We start from the raw sequence: 12,498 nt of genomic DNA, 5'->3' as shown, positions 1-12,498 counted from the left end.
GGAGTGTGAAAACAATCAGGGCAACAGCAAACTGCTTCGTCCTGCTAAAAGTTCTAAAACAAACACAATTTAATAAGGTCTGAGGAGTGTCCAGCATCTGATGAATTCTTTTTGGTACCATGGACTTTAGAGTCATCTGGATCTTGAATTGTTATGTCAAAATTGAATGCAAGAAGAAACCAAAATGGCTGCACTGTGTATGGAAAAGGAAAAAGCTTATTCCAAACTGCCAAGGCTGTCTTCTCAGGAAAACAGAGAGAAGCAAGAGGGGCAAAATCTCCAGGGTTATAAGGAAAATGGGAGCGTGCTTGCTGGGCTGTGGAGGCTGTGAAGTGTAAACAGGTTCCTGTGGGTGAGCGCTGAGGGAGCCTGGAGCTTGGTTTGCTGAGAGGCACCACAGGCATGTGTTAGTAATGGTGGAGCCTTACATCCCTTTTGCTGGAGATAGGGAATGACTCTTTTGGGCTCCTGGGAACCAGTTTCACAAGTTTCTGAGGACAGTTGGTTTTTAACCCGGAAATACAATAAGACTATAGTCCAGGACTGCCTTTCAGAATTTAGAGGAATAGAGTTTCCTTTAGACCTAACGAAAATGTTTTTATTAGAGCCAGATTTGTTTTCGTTTTGAACCTCGTTTCCCCAGCACTGATCATGAAAATCTAGAGTTGTCATTCCACTATCTCCAAGGGAAACCTGAGGCAGATGCAGGGCTGTCCATATGAGAAGCAGCTCCATGGGAAAGTTCCACAGTCTGGAGGGTCAGCCCTGTGACCTATTAACTAGGTCATCATTTGGAATGGTTAAGAGCTCATGTGGGCTCACGCAGCCTTGGTCCACGGGATAGTCCCTTGGAGAGAGTTTCTCTTCAGTGTCCTTGGTTTCAACATTGTCTCACCACCAAAATGTGTTCGTGTGTCTGTATGTGTGTGCATCTCTGTCTGTCTCTGTCTGTCTGTCTGTCTCTCCCGTGTGTGTGTGTGTGTGTGTGTGTGTGTGTGTGTGTGTGTGTGTGTGTGTGTATGTGTGTGCACTCTTGATATAGAGTTGCTATGTAGCCCAGACTGGCTTGAAACATCTGATCTAGCCAGACTGACTTGGGAACCCAGTATTCTGTCTTGGGCTTCTGAGTATTGGAATCAGAAGCACGTGCTTGTGATATCTACCTTCAGATCTATATTTTAAATCAAACCACTCTGAGAAAAACCTAAATATGGTGGAAAAGCCAACCACTTTAATTTGTTTTTATATTTTATTATTGTGGTGTACATGAGTTTATGTCGATTTCCTGATGACAACAGACACTGCTTTAGCAATGATTCTGGAACAATATTCTATGTCCAGAATTATGACCTGGGTCTCTATGTGACCTCTGGCATTTGTTTTGTATGATTACTGTGTGCTGAGCCTGAATGAGGTCCTATATTCAGGTGATGATTTAGTACTTAGCCCCCAAACATGCCAAGACTCAAAGACATTCCCTGCCTTGATGGATACGAATCTCATGCCTGGGGGGCAGGCATTGCAGCATAAGCCGCCATCTAAACATTTTAGAAATTTGTAAATGTTTGGGGCTAGAGAGATAGCTCATAGGATATAGGCACTCTCCACCTTCCAGAGGAGAGAGTTCAAGCCCCAGTAGTCATCATGTGGCTTACAATCTATAACTGCAGCTCCGGAGGAGCTCATGCCCTATGCACAAACACAACACACAAGCAGACGTAGAGAAATGCATATAATTTCAAACTTAAAATAAACCTTAAAAATATGTGGGCTGGAGAGATGGCTCAATGGTTAGGAACACTGACTGCTCTTCCAGAGGACCAAGGGTCAGTTACAGTGCTTATGTGGTGGCCCACAACCATCTGTGACTCCAGATCCAGAGAATCCAATGCCCTCTTTTGGGTGCTGCAGGCACTGTATGCACAGACTGTACAGACGTATGTGCAGCCAAACTCCCTCACTCACCTGCCCTGCCTGCTGAGTTTTCTGGGGCACCCCCAGCTGCCCTGAGCAGCCTGCTATCCTTGCTGGACCCCCATTCTGCTACCTTTTAGCCCACCTTCATTAGACCTGCTGAATCAGAACCATAAATCCCCAGGATCCCCATCAGAGGCCTGCCACACAAGGATCATCAAGGTTAAACCCCCTCCCAATACCTAGTACAACAAGAACATTCAGGAACTAAAGCCATCCAGAAGGCTAAAGGTCCTCAAAAGAACACAATCAACAAAAGCCAGGGCAACATGACACCTCCAAGGCACAGCTACCCCAGTACAGTAAACCTTGGATATCCTAACACAACGGAAGAACAAGAAAATGACCTTAAATGCAATCTTATAAAGATGATAGAGGCCTTTAAAGTGGAAATGAATAAATCCCTTAAGCAAATATAGGAAAATACAATCAAACAGGCTTTTAAAGAGGAACAAATAAATAAATAAAACTGTGCAAGAGCTAAAAGTAGAAATAGAAGCAATAAAGAAAATCTGCTTGGAGATTTTCCTCCTAGATGCCTGAGGACTCCCAGTCTGTTCCTGGATTCCCTTGGATAAAAATGTAGAACCCTCAGTTCCTCCTACACCATGCCTGCATGGATGCTGCCATGCTCTCATCTTAATGGACTGAACCTCTGAACCTGTAAGCCAGCCCAATTAAATGTTGTCTTTTATAAAATTTGCATTGGTCGTGGTGTCTGTTCACAGTAGTAAAACCCTAAGACAGAAGTTGGTACCAGGAGTGGGGTATTGCTGTGATAGGCCTGACCATGCTTTTGTTTGGAAGAATGTGGATTTTAAGACTTTGGATTTGGAAATCCATGGTAATGCTGTAAGTGGGGCTTAATGGGCCAACCTAGTAGGAATATGGAAGACAGTGGTGCTGAGGGTCATTTGAACTATATAGGCCTGATGGCCCAAGAGGTTTCAGTGGAGAAGAACTTTAATATGTGGCTGAGAGAGTGGTTTTGTGATGTTTTGGTAAAGAACATGGCTGCTTTTTGCCATTGTCTGAAGAGAATGCATAGGGCTAAGGTAAAGAGATTTTTATTAACTGCGTCGACAAAGGAAGTCTCAAAAAAGCCCACAGAGACTTTGTTCTCTGGTTAAATATGATAAAGAGCATTTTGAACAAACATAGCAAGCTGAGAAAGGAAAAATACAAAATATATAGTTTGAGTATTAAAGGGACTCCAGAAAGTGAAATGAAGATGAATTCAAAGATATTAAATTTAATTAAGGGAATGGTGACCGCAGGGTGGTGGTGGTGCACACCTGTAATCCCAGCACTCTGGGAGGCAGAGGCAGGCGGATTTCTGAGTTCAAGGCCAGCCTGGTCTACAGAGTGAGTTCCAGGACAGCCAGGGCTATACAGAGAAACCCTGTCTCAGAAAAAACAAACAAACAAACAAACAAACAAACAAAACAAAAACAAAATCAAAAAAAAATAAAAAAAATAAAAAATAAAATAAAATAAAAAAGGAGTGGTGACCTTGGGGCAAGTTTCCATCCAGCTAAATTTGGGTTCAGGCATGGTAGTAAAAGCCTTTAATCCCAGGAGGCAAGGATAGCAGATCTCTGAGTTTAAGGCCAGTCTAGAACAGAGCAAATTCTAGGTAAAGAAAAAATTAAAGCCAGGCATAGTGGACCACACCTTTAATCCCAGTATTTAGGAGACAGGCATGCAGATCTCTGAGTTCAAAGTCAGTCTATGGAGCAAGATCCAGGACAGCCAAGTTTAGGCAGTTGGAAGAAAAGGAAACTAGTGATAATGTAATAGAACAAGGGGGCCAATGTTCCAGCTCCTGCAAGCAGCAGAACTCAGCAGCTTCGGCCATGTGTCTCTGGCTTTATATTTAAGAGGAGAAAGAGACTACTGAGACTACTGAGACAACTGATGCTGGTTAGCTGGAGCTAAGAAATTAATGGTGATTAAGAAGAGACTAGCATTGCTGAGGTGAAATCTTCTGGGAAGTGTTTTCTGAGAGCACAAAGAAGCTGTATTCCAGAGATAGCCAAGGTTGTACCTCATGCTGTAGCTGTACTTGGTAATGTGTAAGAATCACCCATATGGTACTGGTTTTGAAGGCATGAAGGCATAATGAAGAACAGCTAAGGCTTGGCATTGTGAGATGCCATGGAAGGTCCATTGGTGAAAGTTCACCTTCAGTTGTAGTTGACAGCCCAGGACTGAAGGGGTCATGCAAAGGAGTTGAGGCTTGGGACCATGAAGAGAGCCTATGAGAGGCTTTGGTGAAGCGTAGTTGCAGTGGAAGACCCCAGCATATTGGAGATGCCAGTACCATGGGATGACCACCAAGAACAGCAGTGGCAGCAGAGTAGATCAACCTGAACTTAGAGTGCCACAGAGGGCAGAGCAGGAGAAGTGACACCGGCTCTTTGGAGATGCACAGAAGATCATGTGTGGATCTCAGACACTGGAACAAGAAGCTGTGAAGCTGAAATTGATGTGGGGACCCCAAGATGTTAAAGATGCCAGAGCCACAGGATGCCTGCCAAGGAAAGCTGCTAACAGGGAGTGGAACCAGCCCAGGAGAAAGAACCTTGTTGCAGTCAACAAAGATGAAAAGGAGTTGGATGTCTGAAGACTGCTTTGCCATCAGACATGGAGATGCAGAGTTTGGACTTTGCCCAGCTGGTTTCCTGTCTTGCTTTGGGGATTATAGTTAAATGATTGAATGACTCTCAGAAGAGACCTTGAACTTTGGACTTTTAACACTGATGAGACTGGTATAGACTACTGGGACTTTGAAGTTGGACTAAATGCTTTTTGCATTATGCTGTGTTTAAGTATGGCCCCTATAGACTCATGTTTGAACAAGCCTATGGAGGCCAGGAAGTAGAATGTGATGGTTTGTATATGCTCATCCCAGGGAGTGGCACTATTAGAAGGTGTGGCCTTGTTGGAGGAAGTGTGCCACTGTGGGAATCTGCTTGGCGATCTTCCTTCTAGATGCCTGAGGAGGCCCAGTCTGTTCCTGGCTTCCTTTGGATAAAGATGTAGAACCCTCAGCTCCTCCTGCACCATGCCTGCCTGGATGCTGCCATGCTCCTGTCTTGATGACAATGGACTGAACCTGTAAGCCAGCCCCAATTAAATGTTGTCTTTTATAAAATTTGCATTGGTCATGTTGTCTGTTCACAGCAGTAAAACCCTAACTAAGATACAAGGATACCATGAAAAAAACAAACCTAAGAACAATAGGAATAGAAGAAGGTAAAGAGTCCTTTGCTGTTCTATAAGCTTCTTGTATTTTTCTAAGCATCTCTTTCTTTAGGTTGGGAAAGTTTTCTTCTATGATCTTGTTGAAAAAATTTTCTGGTCCTTGGAGCTGGGACTAACCAAGCAAGTGAAAGACCTTTATGACAAGAACTTCACGTTGCTGAAAAAAAATTGAGGAAGATATCAGAACACAGAAATATCTCCCATGCTGATGGATCAGTAGGACTGACATAGTGGAAACAGTCATCTTACCAAAAGCAATTTACAGATTCAAATGCAATTCCCATCAAAATTCCAATACAAGTCTTTACAGACCTTGACAGAGCAATTCTCAACTTCAGATGGAAAAACAAAAAACCCCACCATAACTAAAACATTCCTGAACAATAAAAGAACTTCTGGAGGTATCACAATACCTGACCGCAAGTACACTACCGAACAAGAATAATAAAAACTGTATGATACTGGTATAGGAACAGTCAGATCGATCAATAAAATTGAATTGAAGACCCTAAAATAAACCTATACACCTATGGATGCTTTATTTTTGACAAAGAGGCCAAAACCATAAAATGGAAAAAAGAAAGCATCTTCAACAAATGGTGCTGGTCTAACTGGATGTCTACATATAGATGAATGCAAATAAATCCATACTTATCACCCTGCATAATACTCAAGTCCAAGTGGATCAAAACCTCAACATAAAATGGGACACACTAAATCTAATAGAAGGGAAAGTGGTGAATAGCTTAAAACTCATTAATAGAGGAAATAACTTCCTGAATAGAACACCAGTGGCTCAGGTACTGAGATTAACAACTGATACATGGGTCTTCAAGTGACTGCAAAGCTTCTGTAAGGCAAAGGATACTGTAAACAGTACGATCAGCAGCCTACAGATTGGGGAAGGGTCTTCACCAACCCTGCATCTGACAGAGGACTAATACCAACATTTATAAAGAACTCAAGAAGTTAGACACCAACAACCCAAATAACCCAATTAAAAAGTTGGGACAGAGCTAAATAGAGACTTCTCAACAGAGGAATCTGAAATGGCTCAGAAGCACTTAAAGAAATATTCAACATCCTTAGTCATCAGGGAAATGTAAATCAAAATAACTCTGAGAGTCCATCATACACTGGTCAGAATGGCTAAGATCAAAAATTCAAGTGATAGCCCATGCTGTTGAAGATGTGGAGCAAGGGGAACACTCCTCCATTGCTGGTGGGTGTGCAACCCCACTTTGGAAACCAATTTGGAAGTTTCTCAGACAACTGGAATAGTTATACTGGAAGACCCAGCTATACCATTCCAGGGTGTATACCCAAAAGGATACCCCACTATACCACAGGGACACTTGTTCAACTATGTTCATAGCAGCTTTATTTGTAATACCCAGAAACTGGAAACAACCTAGATGTCCCACAACTGAAGAAAGGATAAAGAATGGATAAAGAAAATCTACACAGTAGAATACTATTCAGCTATTAAAAACAAAGACATCATGAATTTTTCAGGCAAATGGATGGAATTTGAGACTATCATCCTGAGTGAAATAACCCAGTCCCAAGAGGACATATATGGTATATACTCACTTATAAGTGGATATCAGCCATAAAATATAGCTATCCACAGATCCAAAGAAGCTAAATTAGAAAGAAGGCCTGATCAAGGATGCTTGACTCTCTCTTAGAAGGGGGAATAGAAGAGTCATAGGAGGCAGACAGAGGAGGGAACTGGGTGGGGGGAGAGGAGACGGGGAGGAGAATGGGGGATTTCAGGACCAAATGTGGGGAGGGACAGGAGAGATGGGCAGACAGCCATGAGAACGATTAGAAATTTGCAGCTGATAGGGGTGGGGAGGTGGTTTGAATCGCTAGGATGTGACAGAGACCTGGAATAAGGAAGGCTCTCAAGAATCAGTGGGGAAGACAATAGGTGTAACTCACAGCAGTGGGGATAGGGAACCTCAAGAGGCCACCTCCTGTAGCCAGGCAGGAATCCCAGTGGACCCTCCCACAAAAATTTCAACCCAAATGTATCCTACCTGCAAAAAATACAGGGACATGGCATGGAGCAGAGTCTGAGGGAATGGCCAAGCCACAACCAGCCCAATTAGAGATCTACTCCATGGTCAAGTACCAATCCCTGACACTATTAGTGATACTCTGTTATGCTTGCAGACAGGAGTCTAGCATGGCTGTATTCTGAGAGGCTCCACCTAGCAGCTGACTCAGACAGATGTAGAGACACACAGCCAAACATTGGATAGAGCTTGGAGATGCTTATGGAAGAGTTAGGGGAAGGATTGAGGTCCCCAAAGGTGATAGAACTCCACTGGAAGACCAACAGAGTCAACTAACCTGGACCTTAGGGGCTCTCAGAGACTGAACCACCAACCAAAGAGCATACACTGGCTGAAATTAACCCCTCACCCCCCATCCCACCCCACCTCCACCCCCCACCCCCGTCCCCCTGCATATATGAAGTGGAGTTTGATTTTCATATGGGTCCTGAACAACGGGAGTGGGGGGCTATCCCTAAGGCTGTTACCTGTCTGTGGAATCCATTCTTCTAACTCAGTTGTCCTGTCTGACCTCAGTGGGAGAAGCTCCTAGTCTTGCAGAGACTTGATGTGCCAGGGTTGTAGGGGATCTCCAGGGGGACCTCTACCCTCTCAGAGGATAAGGGGAGGGGGAGTGAGGGGAGGATATTAGGAGGGAGGACAGCGATCATGCTGTTCAAACTTCCTTTCTAAAATTATGTTTTAATAGCTTGTAAACTAATGGATTTCTCCAGGGTTTTCTGTGTAGACCAAGTCTGGGCTAACCACCCCTATCCTCTCCTCTCCCCAGTTCCATTAACTGGACTAAAACCTTTAACCCCTGGTGGAGTCCCTCTCTCCTTTCATGTCACCTGTGTTGTCCCATTGTTGAAATGTTTTTTTAGAGTTGGAAGACCCCAGGTTGCATCTTGGTTAAGGCTTCTTCCCACCCTCCATTTACCCACCTCCCACCCCCTCATGCTGAATCTGACCCCAGGATCCCCCTCTTTTATCTACATTTTTTATATCTTTTACCTATATTTGACTATTCTCTCTCCCTTAATTCTCCACTCCCCAGTAGCCCATTGTAATTTTCTGTCTTCCACTGTACTTGCGTTTAAACAAACACAACAGGATTAGAAGCAAGGGTCCACATGAGAGAAACATGGTGTTTGTCTTTATGCCTAGGTGGCCTCACTCAGTATATTTTTTTCCAGCTCTCCCCATTTGCCTGAAAATGTCATCATTTTGTTTTTCCTTTACAGCTGAGCAATATTCCATTGTGACCATGTATCACACTTTACTTATCTATTTGTCAGGCCATGGACATCTGGGTTGTTTCTATTTCCTAGCTATTGTGGAATTGGCACAGTGATACTGGGGTGTCTTGGAAAACAACATGGTCTTTCTTGGGGAGATTGGGTCCTAAAACTTGATTATCACCACAACCACTATGGGCTAGTGACTTTCAGGTTCTTGTCTCATAAATTTAAAGTGTGAAGTTCATGTACCACAAAAGGTGAGTTTGGAGAGAACTTTACTATAGATTCCTAGGTATGGGGGTGATGCCCTCCCCTCCCTCACCCCCTAAACCTGTGGCAGTCTGGAGAACTGGCCCTGAGGTCATGAGGGTGAGCTGGTCCTGTCCCTCCCTACTATAGCACCTTGGAGAATGGGCCCTGTACCTTGCCTGGACAACATGTTGGAGCTCTCCCTGTTGGCAAAGGCACCCGGTGTGAGTGGGAGAGCTGGCCCCGATCCTCACAGGCTGCATTACTTGGGAGAGAAAGCTCCAAACCTTGACTGGGCACATTGGAGGTATGGGTCTTGGTGACCTGTCCTGAGGGAGAGGAGGAGAAATGACCCTGCCTCCTGCAGATAGCAGCCTTGGGTAGGCTAGTTGGAGCAGTGCTGGAGAGCTCACCCTGTGGTGTGATAAGGCAGAGTCAGCTCAGCTCCCACCCAGTCCATCTCTTTGGCCACTTCTGCTTCACCTACTCTAACCACTTGCCTCTCCTTGTCTATTCTGGTGACCATCACAGCAGGGAGCATGACAGCAGGCAGGTATAGTCCTGGACCAGTAATTGAGAGCTCACATCTGATGAACAGATAGATCCTCAACTGGCCTTGATGTGTGTGCATTGGGCAGGTAATTTTGGCTAGCTGTATGGTCTTATATACCCAACAGGAAGATAGAGACTGTTTTTTCTTGCTTTGTTTGTTTTAAGAGAAGGTCTTTCTACATAGTCCTGGAACTCACTGTGTTTGTTTGTTTGTTTGTTTGTTTTAAGAGAAGATCTTTCTACATAGTTCTGGCTATCCTGGAACCAGGCTGGCCTCTAACTCACAGAGATCCACCTATCTCTACCTCCCAAGTGCTGGCATTAAAGGCATGTGCCACTATGCCCAGCAGAGACTATCATTTAATAGTTCAAGGGACTACATTCCCAGATATTATACTTAAATCCATAGGAGATATTATTTCAACAATTATTTTTAATGGTTTTCCTTCTGATAAGAAAAGTATATCCATTCACAGAGAGGACAGTGAGAATTGATTACTACCTGACAGCTGATTAGAAGGCCACAGGAATCATTCAGTCCTTTTTTCTCTGAAGCTTTTCCTAAGGAGTCATGCCCTTCTGCCCTACCCACTCCCCAGCATCTGGTTTTCCTTTCTCTAGCTCCATTGCACATTGCAATCATTCATCACAACAGCGGATGACCTTGTATTCTAATTTATAATTATCTATGAAAATAGACTTTACCCGGTAGACTTTACCTTAAGAGTGCTGAATGAGCCCTAGTACTTAAATTGGTTCAAATGCTAGTGGTTAGCTCCATTTTCTTAGGCACATGATTAAATTGCTATATACTTTTGGTTTTTATGACATTCATAAGATTCATCGCGTCCGGTTGCTGTGAACGTGACGGATATCCGTGTAAAGTATGAGACTAATTCATATGCAAAATAAAGCACAAAACAAAAATACTCATTAACTAACCTGACCTATTTTCTTTAACCTATGCAGTCTTTTACAGAGCCCCCCCTCACTGTCCGGTGGCTTGGGTAGCTCTCACAGCAGCGATACACGTGGTTTGGGTCTGTGGGCCTTGTCCCGAGACCGACTTCTGACTGGTTCTGCCGAAGAGAAAGCCCCGCCCTTGAGCCTGCCAATCAGACTCGCTCAAGAGCCCGCTCTCACCGTCCGCTTCCTGTTGCTAGGCTTGCAAGGAGCAGGCCCAGTCTGCGCATGCGCAGACTCAGAAGGTCGCTTTCCCGTTGGGCGGGAGAAAGTGACGTCAGCGGCTTCTAGAGAGTCCTCCCATAGCCCGGGGAACGTTGAATCTGTGGGCCCTCTGATGGCGTCATAAAACTGCGCCTGATCCTGGCTACGGCCGAAGCGGTGAAGGCGGCAGCGGCGGCGACAGCTCTGGGGTTCGCGTCTCGGGGTGTGTCGGCCGCCGCTGCTGCTCAGGCCTGGAATGTACAGATGGCTGGCTAAGGTTCTCGGCACCATTCTTCGCTTGTGCGAGCGGCCCGCGCCCGGGGCCCGCGCTCTGCTCAAGAGGCGGCGCTCCAGCAGGTAAGGTGGCCGCGCGCCGGTCGGGTCCCCTCCCCCGCGCTGGCGTTGGGCGTCGCGGGCCTGTGGGAACCGGCGACTACGGGACTGCGAAGGCCTGGAGAGAGTCCGTCCCTCTAGCTGTGAGCTGAAGGGGAACGGGAAGGCGGCGATGTGCTGCTCGCCGGATGCGGCTCCTGTCGCCCGGTGTCGTCGCGGGCGGACAGCGCAGGAACGAGTCACTAGGTTAGGAGTTTGCCCATAGTCGCTTGACTGCGAGTACTGTTGTCTTCGCACCGAGGAACAGCAGTTGTCTTGTTTGACAGCAGCTGTCGGGGTGTGTATATGTTGGGCTGCAGGGGAAGAGAATGGTAAGAGGCAGAAAGAAAGAACTTATCGCACTCTTTTAAGACTCGGTTAAAATGAAAAGGAAATGACAAATATTAGTACTTAGCATCTACTCCTTTATTTACAGTGTCTTTCCCTTTAAGGATTTATCTAGAAAACAAATACTCTGCAACTTCTGTACTCCCCTGAAGCGTCTCCGTCCCTCTCTCCCTTTCCTTCCTTTGCTATGTCTGCTTCGCTTATTATTATGATGATGGTGATTATTTTTGTTTCCAGGTCAAGAGAAGTGGACAAAAAATTGGTTTAGGGGAAGTAGTTCAAAATGATTCATAGATGATTCCAGGAATGTAGGTCATTGATGAAACTGTTCGCTAAACTGTAGCACATATTCCAGAGATACATGGCTTCTGCTGGTCCGTGGGGTTCAGATTAGAATCGGTTACGAGATGTTATAAAGTTCTCAAAGTGATGCTTATGTAAGAACAGTTTCTTCTCCCCCAGTGTTTTATGCTTGGACTAGTGCACAATGAAACTGCATATTTGTCCAACAGGGACTGGTGATCACCTCATCTCATTCATAGTCTCTCAGCCATGCAGTGTGCCGCCCCACACCGGTGTGTGAATGTGTTCGGGTCAGCCTTGAATTCTAGCTGCCTACTGTTCTTTACTACATTTAGGGGCATATCTTTAAAGACAATTCATTTTAGGAACTAGAGCTGTGCCTTAGTGGTAGAGTGCTTGTCTGTCATACCTGTCCTATCTTCAATCACCAGCACCAGGGTGTAGGGGTTGGGGATAGTTAAGCAACACCCCCCTCGCCCAACTCCCAACTAATACCTTATCTCTTTAGGCTTTTTATGTTGTCACTTGAAATAAAAAAAGAAGTCTGTATTTAGGGTCAATATCCCAAAAACAAATAATGTTTTGATTTAATTTGACCAGATAATACATCATTATGTAGTAGGGAGTGTTGAGTCTTAAGGTTTAAAAAAATAGCATTCTGCTTACACCTTGCGTCTCATTTTATGACTGCATTGGACATGAGAGAAGGAATGTTTTTGTTTGGGTGGTAGGTGAGGAAACCATGGTCCTTTACATACTAAGCACATGCCCTATAACTGAGTCACAACTCCAGCTCTGAGTAAGTTTATTTATAGAAATGCATGTATTACCTATATACATACATCTTTTCCTTTCTTTGCAGCACTCTGTTTTCTACTGCAGTGGACACTGATGAAATCCCAGCTAAGAGACCAAGATTAGGTACTACATTTTTTAAAAATTAACTTCTTTTAGTAGGACAA

At 44.7% G+C, this 12,498-nt stretch overlaps 1 protein-coding gene across 2 annotated transcripts in view; it reads left to right on the top strand.

The window, feature by feature from the left end:
* Nucleotides 1-10,634: 10,634 nt before the first annotated feature.
* The window catches only part of Senp2 (SUMO specific peptidase 2), a 38,007-nt gene continuing 36,143 nt past the window's right edge, over nt 10,635-12,498 (top strand). The window contains exons 1-2 of one of the 2 annotated variants that reach the window (XM_052158122.1): nt 10,635-10,870; nt 12,399-12,457. In XM_052158122.1, coding sequence (XP_052014082.1) covers nt 10,770-10,870; nt 12,399-12,457 — 160 coding nt within the window. In that variant the 5' untranslated portion in view covers nt 10,635-10,769. The remainder of the gene's footprint in view (nt 10,871-12,398; nt 12,458-12,498) is intronic. The other variant, XM_052158123.1, reaches the window with a different exon arrangement.

Source organism: Apodemus sylvaticus, chromosome 15 (genome assembly GCF_947179515.1).
Source record: "Apodemus sylvaticus chromosome 15, mApoSyl1.1, whole genome shotgun sequence".
NCBI lineage: Eukaryota > Metazoa > Chordata > Mammalia > Rodentia > Muridae > Apodemus > Apodemus sylvaticus.
Note: the sequence above shows the minus strand (reverse complement) of the source record. Positions and strands in the feature narration are given on the sequence as shown.